The following is a 19,161-nucleotide window of genomic DNA, read 5'->3' on the forward strand; positions in this document are numbered from 1 at the left end:
ATTCAGCACAGGAAACACACACATCATGGCGGAGGACACAATTATTCACAAACACTTCCTTTACAAATTGGTTTAACCATTAACCATCAAATTGTGGCAGATTTTAGTTGTATAAAGCATGGATCAGACGTGTGTAAATATGCAGGCAGGATAGCATTTGTAGCCTGTAGACTCACGGCTTCAGAGCGGTAATGACCACTGGTGCTAGTTTAGCTACGGGCCAAATTCTGATTAAATCAGCAAATACAGGATTCGTCAGCAAATGCTTCTGGAAGAAAGAAATGACCAACTGCTTAATACGATTGATTATCAATGATGAAAAATAGATAACACAATTCATGATCAGATATTTGGTTTTTGCATTCTGTGCAGATTGACAGTGTTTAGAGCGGTTTACCAGCAAACGTAAACCTTTCATGGCAAAAACACATTTGATAAATGGCCACAGAGAGAGAGATGAAAGTCTAAAATATAAGATGTTTAAACCGACAGCACTTTGAGCTAAATGCTTTATAGCTAAATGCCTCAAAGAAGGTCACGAGGATATAGTTTCACGACAAGGGCTTTGACAGCTCGGTAGTGTTGCTTAATGCGGTTGAGAGGGTTTTGTTTAACCAGGGCATAACTTACATTTTACTGCTATATCCGAGCATTTCCACTTTGCAAAACATTTTTACAGCAAGCGAGTGATTAAATGCGATTGTTGCTGTTAAACTCCAAGCGCTTGTGCATGTCAATAAAGAATCACAACTTATTTTGATCACAACTTGTTTTATGACATGGAATTTAAGGTCAAATTAACTCTTAGCTGGTTTTAAATTGGTCTCCCAGCCTGAGCATCTGAAAAGTGCACATAAACGGTCTAAAACCAGCCAACTGGCCAGTCCAAATATGACTAGCAAACCCGAATAAGCTGGTTTAAGCTGCACTCTAAACAATGGTGGGTTGTTTTAACCCAAATTTGGGTCAAATATGGACAAACCCAAATGTTGGGTTAAAAATGTAATGTAAAATTTGAACCCAACTTCAACTTTCACTTTCAACTGTACTTTTTTAATTACATTTTTAACCCAACATTTGGGTTTGTCCATATTTAATTTGGATTGAAACAAGTGTCTTTTGAGCATATTTGGAGTGGATTTTCAAAAACAAATAAAAATAATAATCATATCAATACATTTTTGGTTACATTTTAATGTGACAGTTACATTCTGATACAGTAAAATCAGAAATATTGCACTCTAAAAATGCTGGGTTGTTTTAACGGTACCCAACTTTGGTCAAATATGGACAAACCCAAACATTGGGTTAAAAATGTAATTAAAAAAATTAACCCAATGGCTGTGTTTGTCCATATTTGACCCAAAGTTGGGTTAAAACAACACAGCAATTTTTAAAGTGTGTGAAACATTGTTCCAATTTATAAGAGCTGTTTGTATGTGAATATATAGTAAAGTGTAATTTATACCTGTGATCAGCTGAATTTTCATCATCATTACTCCAGTCTTCAGTGTCACATGATTAGGGTTGGGTATCGAGTATCGATTGGAACCGAGTTTCGTTTTTCCCGGAATCGTTCAAAAGTTAAAATTTCGATTCCTAGTTTCAATATTCACAGTCCGCCGAGCGGAAGAAGAAACCGCTGAACAACACCAACGAAGAAGCGTCTACCGGAAGTGTTGGCATAACCACGCGAGTCGAACATGAGTACCTTACGTTGGCGATCCAAAGTGTGGCTTCACTTTTCTAAAAATAACGAAATCTCGGCAAAATGCAAAATTTGTGACAAAAGGAGTATTTTTACAAAAGGAGTATTTCCTTCAGAAAGGAGTATTTCCTTCAGAAAGACCGTTGGTTAGCAAGGTTAGCTAAACTTTTTTGACCCTGCCTCTTAAAAGAATCGGAATCGAGAATCGTTAGGAATCGGAATCGGAATCAGAATCGTTCAAATTCAAACGATACCCAACCCTACACATGATCCTTCAGAAATCACTCGAATAGGATGATTTGATGCTCAGGGAACATTTCTGATTATTATAAATGTTGAAAACAGTTCATATTTTTGTGGAAACCATAATACACTTTATTTTACACTTCTTTCATAAATAGGAAGCTCAAATTTGAATTTAAATCTTTTGATTATTTTAATGCATCCTTCCTTAATAGATGAACACATTTCTTTTAAAAACCGCAGTCTTCGGCGGTCACTCGAGACGAGTATGACTGTCCTCTCCGTTGGGTCACCTTATTTGTGGATCCTCAGGTGGCTGTAGAGGCCAATCCTTGATCCACAGATTCTACTGCAGTGTTGGCATTGAAAGGTTGAGGTGTTGTGTTGTGGTTGAGCCTTTCTCTGTTTGTCCTTGCGGTGCTTCCGCTTTGCATCTGCGGCGCAGCGAAGTTCTGTTTCGTGGTGTGCTGCACCTTCAAGCACTGCCTTTCTCCAATATGACCTGTTAAATGCTAGATTCTCCCAGTCGCCAGATGTGATGTTAAACTTTTTTAGGTTGGTCTTAATATTGTCCTTAAAGCGTTTCTTTGGCCCACCAGGGGCTCGCTGTCCTTCCTTTAGCTGGGAGTACAGGATCTGCTTTGGGAGACGGTTGTTGGGCATGCGGATAACATGTCCTGTCCATCGGAGCTGGTGCTGCATTATAATGGTAGTGATGCTGGGCATATTTGTTTCTTCCAGAATACTGAAGTTTGTACGTTTGTCTTCCCAATTGATCCTCAAGATTTTCCTTAAGGCTCTCTGATGAAATTGTTCCAGTGCTCTCAGATGTCTGCTGTAGATTGTCCAGGATTCAGCTCCATACAACAGAGTTGGAAGGATCACAGCTCTGTAAACCAGGACCTTGGTTTGAGCCCTCAGGTCTCGGTCATCAAAGACTCTTGTCCTGAGTTTGGCATAGGCTCCGCTGGCACAGCTAAGGCGATGTTTAACTTCACAGTCTATATCAGCTTTGGAGGAGAGAATGCTGCCAAGGTAGGTGAAATGATCAACGTTTTCCAGAGTGGTGTTATCCACTTTGATAACTGGCTGTTGTGATTGCTGGTTAGGTGGTGGTTGATACAGAACCTTAGTTTTCTTGATGTTCAAGGCCAAACCCAGGGCTCTGTATGCATTGGCAAAGGCATTTAGAATGCCTTGGAGGTCTTCAGGGGAGTGTGCTGCAATGGCGTTATCATCGGCATATTGCAGCTCTATGATGGTGGTACTCCTGACTTTACTCTTGGCTTTGAACCTGTTGAGGTTGAAGAGCCTGCCGTCAGTCCTATAAAGGATTGGGATCCCCTCTGGTAGCTCTTGGCCAGTAAGGTGAAGTATGGCTGCAATGAAGATGGCGAACAAGGTGGGTGCAATGATACATCCCTGTTTTACCCCAGTTTCTACAGTAAATGACTCAGATTCAGAGCCACCGTTGAGCACTGTGGCGGACATGCCATCATGCAGTAGTCTTAGCACACGGATGTATTTATCATGACATCCATATTTTGATAGTATGCTCCATAGTGCCTGCCGATCCACGGAGTCAAAGGCCTTTGTCAAATCTATAAAGGCCATATACAGAGGCAGTCCTTGTTCCCGACACTTTTCTTGTAGTTGGCGAGCAGAAAAGATCATGTCAGTTGTTCCCCTAGATGACCGGAAACCACACTGTGATTCAGGGAGTATCTCCTCAGATAATGGTAGCAGGCGGTTAGCGAGGATACGAGCAAGAACTTTGCCTGTTGTTGACAATAGCGAGATGCCTCTGTAGTTTCCACATTCAGCCTTGTCCCCTTTCTTGAATATGGGAACAATGTGGGCATCCCGGAGCTCTGTGGGAAGCTCTTCCCTTTCCCAGACCTTGATGAGTAAATGATGGATGTGGAGCCAGAGCTTTGGTCCTCCTTCCTTTAGAATCTCTGCGGGGATCCCAGAAGGACCAGTAGCCTTGTTATTCTTGAGACTTCTGATGGCATTGTGAACTTCAGTTAGGGTAGGAGGTTCCCCCATGTCTTCTCTGATGGGACTCTGCGGGATATGGTTGGCGATGTCTGATTCAGCTGAGCTGTCGCTATTCAAAAGTTCCTGGAAATGCTCCTTCCAGCGTGCATTGATGGAGTCATTGTCTTTCAAAAGACTCTGTCCACCCTTTGGGCGCAGGGGATTTAACCCGTGATGGCTAGGGCCATAGACAGCCTTAGTGGCACTAAAAAAACCTCTGGTGTTACCTGAATCTGCCAGTCTCTGGAGTTCTAGAGATTTTTCTGTCCACCAGTTGTTCTTGAGCTCCCTCACCAATCGCTGAACGTCAGCCTTAGCTCTGGAGTGTGCTGCCCTTTTGGCCTCACATTTTATGTCATTTTGCCACACTCGGAAGGCTTTTCGTTTTCTGGAGATAAGTTGTTCTATCTCTGTGTCATTTCCATCAAACCAGTCCTGATGTTTCCTGGACTGATACCCAAGGGTGGATATACATGTGTCATGGATGGTGGATTTGAGAAGTTCCCAGTGATCTTCGATGTTATCAGGATATTCTTGCTGAAGACTTTTCTCGAGAGAGTCCTGAAGTAGTTGCTGGGTGGCAGTTTCTTTCAGGCTGTCAAGGTTCAGTTTTCGCCGGGTCTGCTTCTTCTGTATCCTTCTTGTTTTTTTAAGTTTGATGGACATTATGGATCGAATGAGGCGGTGGTCTGTCCAGCAGCTGTCAGAGTCTATCATGGCCCTTGTGATGTTCACATCACAGTGGTCCCTCGCCCTTACAATTACATAATCAATAAGGTGCCATTGCTTGGAGCGAGGGTGTCTCCAAGATGCCTTAAATTTGTTTTTCTGCCGATAGAATGTATTGGTAATAACCAGGTTGTGCTGAGCGCACTTAGTCAGAAGCAGCACTCCATTGGAGTTGATGTTACCGATGCCCTCCTTGCCAATAGTGCCCTTCCAGAGGTGTTGGTCCCGGCCCACCCTAGCATTAAAATCTCCAAGAAGGATGATCTTGTCCTCCCGGGGGATTTTTGACAGGGTTTCTTCCAGGCAGGCGTAGAATGCTTCTTTTTCTTCCACGTCAGAGTCTAGGGTAGGGGCATAAGCGCTCACTACTGTTGCTGTCTGGTTGTTGACCAACACCAGGCGGATTGTCATGAGGCGCTCACTGATCCCCACAGGAAGTTCAGAAAGGTGGTTGACAAGCTGGTTTTTGATGGCAAGTCCAACTCCATGGTTTCTAGCCTCATCAGCTGGCTTTCCTTTCCAGAAGAAAGTGTAGCCACCTTTTTCCTCCCTTAGCTGACCTTCACCTGCCCGTCGTGTTTCGGAAAGAGCAGCTATATCAATCCGGCATCTCTGCAGTTCTCTGGCTATGATGGCGGTCCGTCTCTCAGGTCTGTCATCGGAGGTGCTGTCAATCAGAGTGCGCACATTCCAGGCTCCAAAATAAAATTTCTTTTGTTTCTGACCGCAAATGGGGTGTTCCCTCTGGACGCGGTAATCCAGTCAGGAGATATGAGGCAGGCTATTTTTAGGGCACCTTTTCTAGCCCCTTCCCCATGTGGGGTAAGCAGAGCGGATCCTAAATAGGACTGCTTAGTCATGGGTGTAGCTGCCGAAGAGGTCTTCTGCCTCGTTCCAAGACACCCAGCGACTGATTCTTACACCCATCGCCTGATGTGCCAGCTCATGTCTAGGGGCTTCCAGCCTACACAAACCTGCCCCCGTCGCCACTTGCTGGTCGCCATAGGGCTTCATCCGGGGTGGTAGGGTGGATTCCCTTTATGGAGGACGCCTGTGCGTGACGTTGTTTAACGTGTGGAGGCTGGTGCACAGACAACCACCACACAGTCCTTGGCAGGTCTGGGTCAGAGTCCAGTGGCATGGAGTCCAAGACAACTGGGGACCCATCCCTGCTGCAGCCTTCATCCGCCTTCCCAGCCGTTGTGATGCTCCATTTAAGTCAGCTATCATCCTCCGCCTGTTCCGACGTTGAGGTCTTTTGACACCTTTGCCTCTATAGGCTAACCCACAAGGCAGCGGGACTATTTACCCATAGCTGGGGCTGTGGTTGGCGAGTGCCAGGGCATGTCCACTACTTGGTGGGCCTGCACACTGCGCCTCTGGGGCCCACTGCTGCTCCGAGATCCCCTACAGTTCAGCCTGGGTCCGCTTGGGCCCAGTTACCATGTGTGGCCGCAGGGAGGCACTGTAGGAGTCTTGACGGTGGAGAGGCTATGTACCGACAGGAGGAGACTTACGCACTCAGCTCCTCTTTTCGCCCTTGCACAAGGGCTAGTCGGTGGCAGTAGCTGTAAGCAGAGCACAGCAAGCAGTAGTAGCATGCAGCATACAATCTCTACTAAACTGCAGGCAGTACTATCCTAGTACTACTACACTGACGCATCACACACGCCCTGTGTATATTACACACACACACAAAACCGCAGTACATCTCAAAACACACACATTCCCCCTCATATTAGTCTGTAGTCTTTTTCTCATTATTCTCTGATCAGGGCAGATCAGAACCTCTGGTCAGATCGGGATGGGTCACAGGAAGCTTTTCTTCCAGTTTAATTCATCCTAATGCAATCATGTCTTGGCTTTTTGATTACATGCCGTGGGGAGGCAATTACATCCAGAGCACAAATCATTTGTTTAACCTTTGAAAGCTGTCCGTTTGATTCGCCTTTACTTTGTGACCAAATAAGTCAGTGTGTTTGTGCGACTTCATGAACTCCGGACAGCCTAAATTACAACACATTAGCATCGGTCAAAGATACACATTAGGCCTGTGTGTGTGTGCCAGTGGAGGCCTTCACGCATGCGCACGTCCGTATCACTCATGCATATTAAACTGTTTATGCATGTGCATTAATGTGTTTTCTCAAGTGATGGACAGTGTTTATGTGCATGAGAGATTCAGTGTGGGCGAATCAGAGGAAGGGCACAGCTAACACATCTATTTATTAACCATATTCAGTATCACGCAGAGTTACAAATTAAATATAAGCCTTTTATCTGACGAGTCTCTGTGGGGCTTAAAGATTGTGTGCTGTCAAAGCAGAGCTTATAATCAGTTAATAGCAGAACAAGCACACAAAATAAGCAAAGGGCTCGACACCTTAAATAGGTTATGCATGTATATGACATATATGCTGTCATATTTTTTATCACCCTGCTCTCGAGTTAATTACCCAGATAACGATAAAAATCACCGGCCCGTAACCAACCACACAACACACACCCAACCCTGTCAAATCAAAACCTCATTATTGTAAGCAGCAGGACACGTTTAATAATTAGTCCTGCAGACAAAGTTCACTGACCTCGGCAACGGAGGAATAATCGTGCCACTTTAACCCTGCTCGCCACTTAGAAAGTTCATCATAAATGAATGCATGTTACAGTTCTGATGAGAGAAATCAAACTATAAACTGCATCTTTGTATTTACGGCTTAAGTTTGGCCTGGTTTTTGGTTTTAATATTGGTGGGTACAAACTATTCAGACAGATTATTTTACAGTGCCTTCAAGTCCAAGTACAGCTCTTGATGATTTTACAAATTTACACAGTGTAAAAAATAAATGCAAATACATATATTTGGGTGAATTATTATGTTTGATTTCATGAAGTGGTTTAAGTCGACATCTGTGGTGTTTGGGTCATTATAAAACAAATGTGGCAACCATAAATAAGGTTTTACACTCTAACAAATGCTGGGTTGTTTTAATCCAAATTTGGGTCAAATATGGACAAACCCAAATGTTGGGTAAAACAAATTACAGTTGAAAGTGAAAGTTGGGCTAAATTTTTAACCCAACATTTGGGTTTGTCCATATTTGACCCGAAACGATTTGACCTGAGAACGATTTTGTGCTTCAATGGAAGAAAGAACATCTGATGGTCCGTACTAATTAGCTTCCATCTGATTAGTGAATTAATAATAGTGCAGAATAATTGTAATATTAATTTTATCTATCTATCTATCTATCTATCTATCTATCTATCTATCTATCTATCTATCTATCTATCTATCTATCTATCTATCTATCTATCTATCATCTATCTATCTATCATCTATCTATCTATCATCCATCCATCCATCCATCCATCCATCCATCCATCCATCCATCCATCCATCCATCCATCCATCCATCCATCTATCTATCTATCCATCTATCATCCATCCATCCATCTTCCCAGCTCATTTTATTCCAAACTAGTGTTGGGAAGTCACACTTTTAACTTTGGGAAACTATTCTTTTTACTTCACTAATGTCCAAGGCATAAAATGATCCTTTTTACTCCATTAAATTCCATAAAATCATGTCATTCCTCGTTATTTCCAACTGAAGAAACCGGCTCTGAGACGCAAGAGCGACGTATGATCCGTGAATGAGTTGAGTCTTTCCAATGAACATGAAGAACTGTTTCCCAAATACCACTGAACAATTTAATCGGATTGATCCGACGGCAGCTGTCCTGGAGTCAACAACTCACTGATTCAATATCGACTAGAAGGCATACTTGAGCAAAAGTTCAAAAGTACTTGATAACTGAAGTACACTCTCAGAAGAAATGGTTCTATTTAGAACCAGAAATGGTTCCATCCCCCGCTTCATATATGGAACTCTAAAATGGTTCTATATAGAACCATTTTTTTTGGTAAAAGGTTCTATTGGCCAAGTATGGAACCCCAGGGTTCTATAGAACCCAGAGGAACCATTTTTTAAGAGTGTATAGAACCTTTTAGGGGTTCCAAATACGTAGCGCTGATAGAACCTTTTAAGGTTTTATATAGAACCTTTTCTTCTAAGAGTGTAAACCTGAAAATGAGTCTCTTTATTTATTTATTTTTTTACTGTACATTTACTCAAGTACTTGATTAGCTCCAGCTCCGCTCAAAAACCAAAAGGTTTGACCCAAAGTTTCCCGAAATACACCTGAATCAGCTCATCCTGGCCCAGAGGAACATCTGTGTAATAAAGTCAAGTATGAATGATTAGGCTTGGATCCAGTATTAGCAGTGTTCGAGTCTGGCAAGAGGGGGATTTGGCAACCTTCACATACAAGACCAATTATGTTGTGTAGTCAACAATAAAACGATTTTTCCTTTTATATAAAGGTAAAATCAATCTAAACCTTAAACTCCTTTAAAAGATGGATGCATGCATATACAGTAGGTGTAGATATCCAAGATGGACAGGATTGTGCTCGGTTTCATCTAGTTTTCAGTGGTTTTAAGAGAAAGCATCTGTCCCTGTGTGTGTGTGTGTGTGTGTGTGTGTGTGTGTGACACCTGCTCTTGCTCAGTCAACATCTGGCTCAGGTGTGCTCTACCGATGGGAACTGACACCTGTCACTGTCTGACTGCTAATGTACGGAGCGCTGTGAACCTATTGGAAATGATTTCCTCGAACAGGCGTTGAGTTTTCCCGCCATTTGAATTGCATTGGAAACGAAACTTGATGATTGCTTTGCATCGCCGGCAAACTCCACACCCAGAGTCCATTTGCGGCTCAAAACACATGGCCGATCCTGGTTTGCTTGCTGGGCTGCTTACGCAATATAGTGGCCTTGTGAAAAAAATATGAAATTATACTTTTAAACAGAACCGTGAAGTTCTGCTAATTGAAAATAATATATTTTCATGTTATCGCAGTTAAAGCTTAAAAAACATGATATGCAGCACACACTGTATATTCAAGCATAGGCTACACTTCGTTTCAATCCAAATTTGGGTCAAATATGGACAAACCCAAATGTTGGGTTAAAAATGTAATTAAAAAATTACTAAAGTTGGGTTAAAATTGGGTTCAAATTACATTTTATCCATCATTGTTTAGAGTGTATTAGACCAGTACAATAATATTTTTTGATAATAAGTACACTTTTTGAAAAACGAAATATTTCAATTTAAAATTTCATTTATTTTCTTCAGCTGTTGGGCTGTTTAGCATATTATATAACAAATTGCCAAAAATATGTTTACATACAAATATTTGCTTCACTGTATTTCCTCATAACTTTGGGCCATTTTTATGTATTTTCAATAGTGTTTTTATACACTCTAAAATTGGTCAAATATGGACAAACCCAAACGTTGGGTTAAAAATGTAATAAAAAGAAATTAACCCAATGGCTGGGTTAAAACAACCCAGCAATTTTTAGAGCGTATACTTTGTATACAACCCAAAAGATTTGTCTTTTCTAGTCGTTTGAAGATTCAAACCAATTTTAACAACAACAACAAAAAAAATGCATTTCCTTAAGCCATGCTGTTTAGCATATACAGTATTCAGGATGAACGTAACACACACAACCACTGTTGGGTCACCACCGATCAGTCAGTCTCACGCACTACATGTTGTGTTCGTCCTCATTAGAACTAACAGCCGCCATTAGGCATTCAGTCGCAGCTTTACATCTAAGACTGCACAGCACAAGAGTTAAAAATACATAACACATCAAGCCATGCCGTTTTATTTGAATGAACACATTGCTGGAGAGATTGCGTAACTCGCCTTCTCTGTGATTTGCCTCTTTACAGTGTTAGTTCTGCAGGATGTTTGCCCACGTTGAGCTTCCTGATGTGAATGTTGATGCCCTTGCCAGCACATTCAGAATAATTGCCCATAAATCAACTCCCATCTGTCCAATTTGGTCTCTGCGGCTCCGGCCTTGTCTTCAGGTCCGTCCGTCTGCCATCGAGGCGCTGAGGGATTCGGGGAAGGGAGGTGAACAAATGAGAGGATTGTTCACTCCAAAAGCGAATGTCATTATATATTCTCTCCTATTTCTTCCGAGTTAATTTGCATGACCCAGAATATTCGGAGGAAATGATGAACATTATCCTGTCCGAACAATGACATAGCTATAGGAGTCCTTCCTCAGACCCGTATTAAATGATCAGAGGCTTGAATAAGTCTTACCTGGAAACCACCATATAATCTAGTACCATTAGAAACTCATTACCAGCATTCTGTCTGTCATTTTAATACCCTAAAAGGCTTCTCTCCAGGAAAGGGAGGAGACGCTTGCTAAATGTCAGCGGTGACTGATGAGCAACAAGGGGATGTTAAATGACTGAGCATCTATCATGTGTTCCTGAAGCATTAGGCGAAACATTCTCCTCTTTTTTGACTTTGTTTAGGGCAACAAGTGGGATACAAGTGATACGGAGGACTTTAGCATTACGTCTTGTTATCTCCTGTGGGAATGCGGGTGGACCTTCTTGCGTTATGGGTGTGGAATTCAGAATAAGCGGTTTCAATCTATATCGCTTGAGCGAACACCATGAAATCTTGAGTGTGTGCATGGTAAAATACAACATTTCTGTGATCAGAGTGTTTTATTTATGTCTTCTCAGCTCGTATGGTTTCCTCTGAGCATCTCATTTCCATAGTTCGCTACCGCAGCCATTTACTTGCGAGAGAATTAGACTCGGTTTCTCTCAGTAACGCTGATTGTGCTGCAGGCTTGGTGCATTTGGGACTCTGCTAATATACAGCACATTATAAGATGTTGTTCATCAGTGTAACCTTGGGTTAAATTAAAGTTTATTGGTGTTCAGTATATTGAGCTGGGCGATTTGTTGAAATACAGTGTGAATTAGTTAAGCACTGTTTCTCTGCTGAAAAGGGATATATTCAATAAGTCAACATATGAATTTTCATTACTGTAACCCATTTCAACATATGTTAAGTGAATTGTCAAGTCATTTTATTATTATCAGTTTATATATTTTTATTTTAAAAATAAAAATTACAGTGGGACGTTTCATTGTTTGCTTATCAGTGACTCTTTATGCAGGTTACATTGTTGTGCATGTAAATGATTCTTTTTGTAAATGATTCGTTTGGTCAAATTATTTTTCATTCATAAACGCAGATTAGCTGCAACCCAATGACAAAATGGCTGATGTAGTATGTCCAAATTTCATTCATACTACACTCTTGTTTGTTTCAAATCAAATGTACTTTTCAGTATGCAATTTTGGATATAACTGGACCAGTTTGTTCGAAAACACTGATTCATTCAGGAACTAAATAACTCTACATCATGTTGTTCGGAGACACATTAACAATTGAACTGTTACTCTATATTTATTTGATACAGTGTGAAAGCATTTATGTTGTTAGCGTGAATTATAAACAATTATATGACAATGATCTTTTGTGATATCGCTTATTTCAGATAATAATCAAAAATAATCAATATGTTGTCGTTGTGTACTGCAATCGTCTCCCTATCCACTTCTAGCGATACACGCTACATCCCCAAACATGTTTTAGAATATAGATTGTATAAACAGTTCAAAGATAAACCTCAACACACCTATAGAAATGCTTTCAGGTTATATCAGACGGCCCACACGAGTATATTTACATAAACACCATCCAGCAAGAGGGGAATACACAATAACATAAACCCCAAAGATTCGCACAAATGCAACACTGACATTGATGAGTCACATAGAAATATGAACTGAAAACTCTCATGTTCTTGAGTCTCAAAGACAAATAGAGAATATTCAAAGAGTCCTTCTACAAACAAAACATACATACTAGCATTAGCATGCCTGGTTCAAACCGAACAACCCCCCCCAAAAAAAGTAAATACAGCTCACACAGGAAATAAGACCAAGAAAAACACTGACTTGATTGAGCTTGAAACAAAAGTTTCTCAATCTGGACTCTGAAAAGAGAAGAACGCTTCCCTTTCCTCACAATAACCTGACTTCTTCTCCCACATGGCTACAAGCGAGCATGAGCACCTAGAGCCCCCTATTGCATAGTAGTGGTATTACCAAAAAAAAAAAAAAAAACGGTAATCCCAACCCGATCTCACGACCAAGTCATACGAATTCGACGAATGATTAAAAAGTGGCTAATTCGTAACAATTCATACGACCTCACTCGTACGAATTACTACGATTTTAATACGATATTTTACGAATTTGCCAATTCGTATGAATTCGTACGAATGACCTATCCCTGACCCCGCCCCTAAACCTACCCATCACGTGGGTTTAGACAAATCGTACGAATTAGTGCGAGTGAGGTCGTACGAATTAGACACTTTTTAATCATGCGTCGAATTCGTATGAATTGGTCGTGAGATAGTGTTGGTAGTAATAAAACTATGAGTGGTTACAGTACATTGCTTTTTAATGTGGCCTTTAGTGCCCCGTTTACACGAAGGGAAGACGCAGATATTTCACTGCGGTTTGGCCTCTCATTTACACGAAAACCCAGTTTTTTATCACAGAAAACGATCTAAAAACTCCAGACAATGTTTCTGATAACGGTTGTGTGTTTCCGTTTCAAATGAGAGAAACGGGGTTTTAGGTACGTCACATTATGCACCAAAAAATGCTTAACGCCATGGGAGCGCCCAGTTATTATCATATAGATGGCAAATTTATGCGGGTTGATGTAAATGACATTTTTTTTAAAAAAAACAATGTTGTGTGCATGATGTTATTATTGGAAACGGAGGGATATTCATTTTTCTAAATAGCTATGTGTAAATGTGGTCTAAGTTTAGATAAGTCTCACGAGTTTGGTGTTGTGATGTGATGATTGTGTATATGTACGGAAATGCCTGAAATGAAAAATCTGACCAATTACCTGTAGGAATAAGTTTTCAGTGAAAGCAGACAGTGCTCTTGTTGTTCATGGATGGATATATGGTACATTTGCGGTATCTCTCTGAGCCTATGTGCGTTGTTCACAGAGTTATACCGTCCTAATCTCCGCCAGCCCTCTTCTGTGTAATAAGTATCTTTAGCAGTGTGATTGCCTTCGGTGAAAGATTCAGATCAGGCGTGTCTAATGGCGAACAGGTAATGCGCCATTGTGTTTTAAGAGGATGACATGGCTCTGCTATCTGCAGCTGCAAAAATGAGCATGGGGAAATGAAGTCAGCAGAATGACTTCAGTAAAACCTCATGATTCACTGAAATGATGGTGATGAGTAGCCAGTCAAACGAGTCAGCCCTGAGCTGTGCTTCTGTATCAGTTCACTTGGCGATCACAGTTTTCAAATATTACAACTCCTACTGGCTACAAGAATGAGAAAAATGTCAAAATTACGTTTAAATAGTCGTTTAAAGCGGCACTACGCATTTCCCGAAAGCATCGTTAGCCAACTATGGTTACAAGTTCCGTCATTATCAGCATAGTTCAACGAGTCGGTGTTTCCCGAAACCATCTTTCCAACGAACATTCGCAAACAGCATCGCAAAGTTGCGTGGTTTGAACGACAGCTCTCGACCTCGTTTCTATTTTGCATGACATTAATAAATCCTTATCTTGGGCAAAATAACCAAGCTAATATTCAGTACAAACGGTGCCTTTTATTTAGAACGTATACAAATATAATTTACGTCAAAAGATTTAAAGTTCCGATTTTGAAGAGTGCGCATGTGCGAACGTGCTCTACTATGTAAGAACGAGACAAATATTGAAATAACTGAGGAAAATCAGAAATAGTTCTCAGATGACATGTCTGTAATTTATATAAAACAAATTGGATCTCAAACAGTTTCATTAAAAGTAGTTATTACTCCACCACGTGCGAAACCAACGTGGTTGAACGATACTTTGCGACAATGGGTTTCGAGAAACAGTCGTGACTAGCTAGTTGATTTCTCCAACAATGCATCGTACTATGGTAGTGAAACTATGTGAACCATGTCGTTGTACGGGAAACGCACCCCGGTTTTGGCAATTCCTTCGCTGTATTCTCGCAGGTTTCTCTATAGAGCTCCCCCTGCAGCTTCGGAATAGATATTTGACAACATCGTTGTAAAAACTTGTTGGCGACTCCCTATATGTAATATGCGTTTTGAATTTTCACGTGAAGAAATACATAGTAGTATTCTTTATTTTTTTTTATTCAGACTCATGGTCCATCCATACAAATAGAGAGTAAAAAATAAATAAATACAAAAACACAAATACAAATACACAACACAGAGTTACAAATACACAATACATACAGTAGATCCAACGACGACACGCATGCATTTTAATGGTCCATTGGCAGAACTTTTGCCAAGCGTGTTAGAGATTCTGGGTTCTAATATGCACTCTTATAGTTTTTTTTTTCTCATTAAAGCAACACTTTAGTGATTTTTACCCCCATCTAGTGGTGAAAAGGTATATGACCATCCAGTGAATATTAGTTTCTATTCTTCTCAATTCCGATTTTGTTTTAACTCGTACGGTGGCCAATGTAGTCCAAGATTAACATGGCTTCCAGTTCGACCTCATCCATGAGTGTTAACTCAAACGTAAACGCGAAAGGCGAAGCTTGAATTAACGGGTATGTCCATAGATATCTATATAAAGGCTAGATATGTCGTCCACGCTGCTGGCCAATGGAGGTCGACATCTGCACCTGGCGGCCATCTTGCCACAGGCAGCTCGCTCACTCGTAACATTGTGTTAATGGTGCATGTACTATTTAAATGACCATAACTTGCTCAATTTTCTACCGATTTTCAAACGGCTTGTTTTGTTATAAACGTCAGACATGTAGTTATGACACTGCATACTTATGAATAAAAAGTGTATAAATAAATAATCATCCGGATAATTATAGCCACGTTAATAACGTTTGTAAGAAACCAAACCAAACCTGTAAATCCGTCAAGATTTCAACGAGATAAGAGTATTTGTGTTCGTGCTGACCACTCAGTCTGTGACAAGATGGCCGCCGGTGATGACGATGGAAACTCCGCCGTAACACAGCTAGCCTTTATATACATATCTATGGGTATGTCCCTCTTTGGCTAATGTACTTTCAAGGTGGAGGGGCAACATGGCGACCCCTTACCTGTATGTATTTCCAATGGCATATTATACACTCACGAGAATACTTTTTTACTTGAACGAAGTAAATATACATTAATGAGCATATATATTTTAGAAAGAACTAAGTGTTTTTAGCTAAGAATAAACTAAAATAGTTACACAGTGTAGCTTTAAAACCGATATGCAAACAGAGTTTCAACCAGTGACTATATATAACATGTATTTCAGAAAAAACATCATATATAGTTGGCGAAAAAAAAACGTATCTGTTACAAAAGCAGTCCAAATTCCCAGTACTCCTAAAAGAGTCTACGCAAAAATAATCCAGATGACCCAGAGATTATAAAGTGTGCATTCATACTATATAAAACATACTTTTGTAGAAATCGTGAAGTAATTCCCAGCTCAAAATAAGTACCTACTCGAGAGTTTGAGATTTGGGACGCAGCCAGAGCCTCCCCTATAGCTTTAAGAGACACTACGGTAATAGATAATTGAAATGGAAAGGTTTTTTTTTTCTTTAATAACCAGCCTCAGATGAAATCTTCTTCTTCCACAGTTTATACGGTGATTCTTTTGTGAAAATCTCTGGGATTCATGTAAAACATGTAGGAAACAGTAGTTCATTCTGCCAGCTGAAAGAATAATGTGTGCCAAAATATTTCATTTCATCCATCTCATTTCATGCGCATATACAATAGCATGCCATAGATAATGAATATTACAAACTCAGACCCGGCTTTGCAGCCCATTTTACCTTCTGTAATTCGACATCCAGTCAAACAGGACATTCAGTGTGAAGAAAGTGAAGGATGAGGCTTGATCTTTTTCCCATTGGGGATCGATTGGTTCATGAACAGTGGTCTCTGTGAGAGGTTGTGGATTAAGAGGGCCTCGGCGACGTCAGCCGGAAAGAAAAATGCTTTCAGTGGACACCGCGTTAAACATTTGTTTTATTTGTCCGAATGCACCCAGTATTTCCCAACAAAACCAGGAACGTGTCTTAGAAAAGCAAATAGCTTCTACAACATGCAGCTGGAACATTGAAACGGACCTGTGATGTGTAATTGGCTCATTTTTCAAAACGTGATTCAGTCAGCGAGCGCTTCCAATTAAGTGTGATTTTGAATATGCAATGTACAGGATTTGAGCTGTGCATTGGAGCAACTGTGTCATTAATCACGACGCTACTATGTTGCGTTGCATGGCCTGTCGTGATGTTGTGTTGTTTTATTTGTGCAGTGTACCATGTTCCCCAGAGATCTCTGGCCCGACCGCCTCCCACACTGCTGTTTATAGACTCACTACTCGACTGGCGAGAGAACACACTCCATGCTTTCCAATGCACTTCCCATGCGTGTTCGTAATGCATGAGTGTGTGAGATGAGAGATTGTGTGATGGAGTAACGCTCTTCTGTTTGACCTTAATTTTCATCCTTGCAGATGCGATCCTTGATACATATTGGAATCAAGATTAATATCGAATTTGGTGTGTGGTGCTAGTGTTCATTTTTGATGCAGAGATGCTGTCGATGTTTGACCGGTTTGCCGTCTCTCCCGCTGTCTGACAGAGACATGTGACAGAAAATGGAGGCGCTACACTTTCGCCCTCCTCCTGTCTGTTATTTATAGTCACACAAACACACATTCCACACCCACCATTACTGAGTGAACGACACGGACATCTGTAGACTAAACATTAAAAGCCTTGGTGTGTGTAAAATGCTGATATTATTGGCATTATTACTGTCAAATTTGAAATTAATTGAGGCTGGCGGTTGATTATTATTGGTTCAAATCAATTATGTTGATTAAACATATTAATAACTTGCATATGTAAATGTTATATATAATATTTAGGGCTGGGAAACGATTAATCGCATTCAAAAAAAAATAATAATAATAAACCGTAAATTTTACGGTAAAAAAACGGGCGCTGTGGTTGCCAGAACTTTACCGTGAAAAATACGGTAGGAACGTTAATGGTTTTACAGACTTAACTTAAAATTTACAGTCATAAACCGTATTTTATTTTCTGATAAAATGTTGATTTACCAACTTATTGATATCTGTTTTAGACCATTGTAATACACTGACAACCATCAAAGCAGTGATGACAGTTACTTGAGCAATCACAGCTCATCATAAGTGATTACTTATTTAAGTAATACTTATATAAAGAAGCTGCACAGTGTCATTCACACAAACATTAAACACCATCATGGTAACGCACATGAAATTAAAAAAAAATGCAATAAACATTATTTAACAACACTAAATGTAACATAAAACCCTAATGTACATAACTGATTAGAAAAAAAAAAATAAAACTATGAGGAACCATAGTTATTTCAACAAAAATACATCAAATGTGAAGTGTCACACAGGGAATTGTGGGAATGTCAATTTACGGTTTTTCACTGTAAATTATACAACGATTTGTTCTTTTTCACTTTCAAAAACTGTAAATTTAACGGTATTTTACTGTAAAATTATATCACAGTTATTTACCGTGTAAAGTACGGAAACTTTCTGTTTACCAATTAACAGTTTTGCACTGTAGCATTTTTACAGTCTTTTACTGTTAAAATCACGGACATTTTTACAGTGTAATATATGTGTGTGTACTGTGGTGTGTATAATTATTTTGTATATATATAAATACACACATATGCATGTATATATTTAAGAAAAAATGTGTTATTAAAATATGACAATGAGTTTGGTTATGTCATATTGTGTAAGTTGTAGTTCCAGACATTGTGTAAATATAAATTGCATTTTATATATATTATCTCCTGTCGCTCGTCTCATATTGCTGATTAGTACAAAAGCACTTGTTACACTCTAAAAAATGCTGGGTTGTTTTAACCCAACTTTGGGTCAAATATGGACTAACCCAGCCGTTGGGTTACATTTTTACATTACATTTTTAACCCAGCATTTTGGGTTTGTCCATATTTGACCCAAAATTGGGTTAAAACAACCCAGCATTTTTTAGAGTGTATATTTATGGTTATATGATTATATTAGGACCCCCCTCCCCCTCCCCTCCCAAAATGGATATGGATATAAAATATGATTACTCTATGTCATATGATTGTTTCCGAGTGTTAGCGTCTCATTATTAGTGTATTTCAGCGAGGTGCAGGTAACAACAGCTGGTGCTTCAAGCTTCAATTGTTCAGTTGATTCTTTTGTAAATGTGAATAATTAAGTTATTTTTATCACGTTATTTTTAAAATAAGCAATTAGCATGTTAAATTGTTTAATACATCTAAATAAGCCCAGATACAAACATCATTTTGTCTCTCTGTGAGCTAGATCTGCTGTCTTACAAATCATTGTGAAATAAAT

General features: G+C 40.0%; 2 protein-coding genes across 2 annotated transcripts in view; one reads left to right on the forward strand and one right to left on the reverse strand.

Moving 5' to 3' along the window:
* Positions 1-19,161, forward strand: part of LOC120459924 (leucine-rich repeat and fibronectin type III domain-containing protein 1-like protein) — a 174,518-nt gene that overhangs the window by 45,641 nt on the left and 109,716 nt on the right. The gene's annotated exons all lie outside the window — the stretch shown is intronic.
* LOC148977273 (uncharacterized) lies at positions 2,201-5,861 on the reverse strand. Its single transcript, XM_089116666.1, has 2 exons — positions 5,695-5,861; positions 2,201-5,477 (listed from the first exon to the last, which is right to left on the reverse strand). Exons 1-2 carry the CDS (start codon positions 5,859-5,861, stop codon positions 2,246-2,248), a joined length of 3,399 nt encoding a protein of 1,132 aa, XP_088972792.1. The 3' UTR covers positions 2,201-2,245.

Source organism: Pimephales promelas, chromosome 10 (assembly GCF_988280905.1).
Source record: "Pimephales promelas chromosome 10, fPimPro1.hap1.1, whole genome shotgun sequence".
Lineage (NCBI taxonomy): Eukaryota > Metazoa > Chordata > Actinopteri > Cypriniformes > Leuciscidae > Pimephales > Pimephales promelas.

What these genes read in the sequence shown, in the direction of transcription:
- LOC148977273 (XM_089116666.1), bottom strand. Translation starts at nt 5,861, where the DNA reads ATGCCACTGGACTCTGACCCAGACCTGCCAAGGACTGTGTGGTGGTTG. An exon ending in GCAAGTGGCGACGGGGGCAG is followed by an intron (nt 5,478 to 5,694) that starts GTTTGTGTAGGC and finishes CTCCTGACTGGA; the next exon opens with TTACCGCGTCCAGAGGGAAC.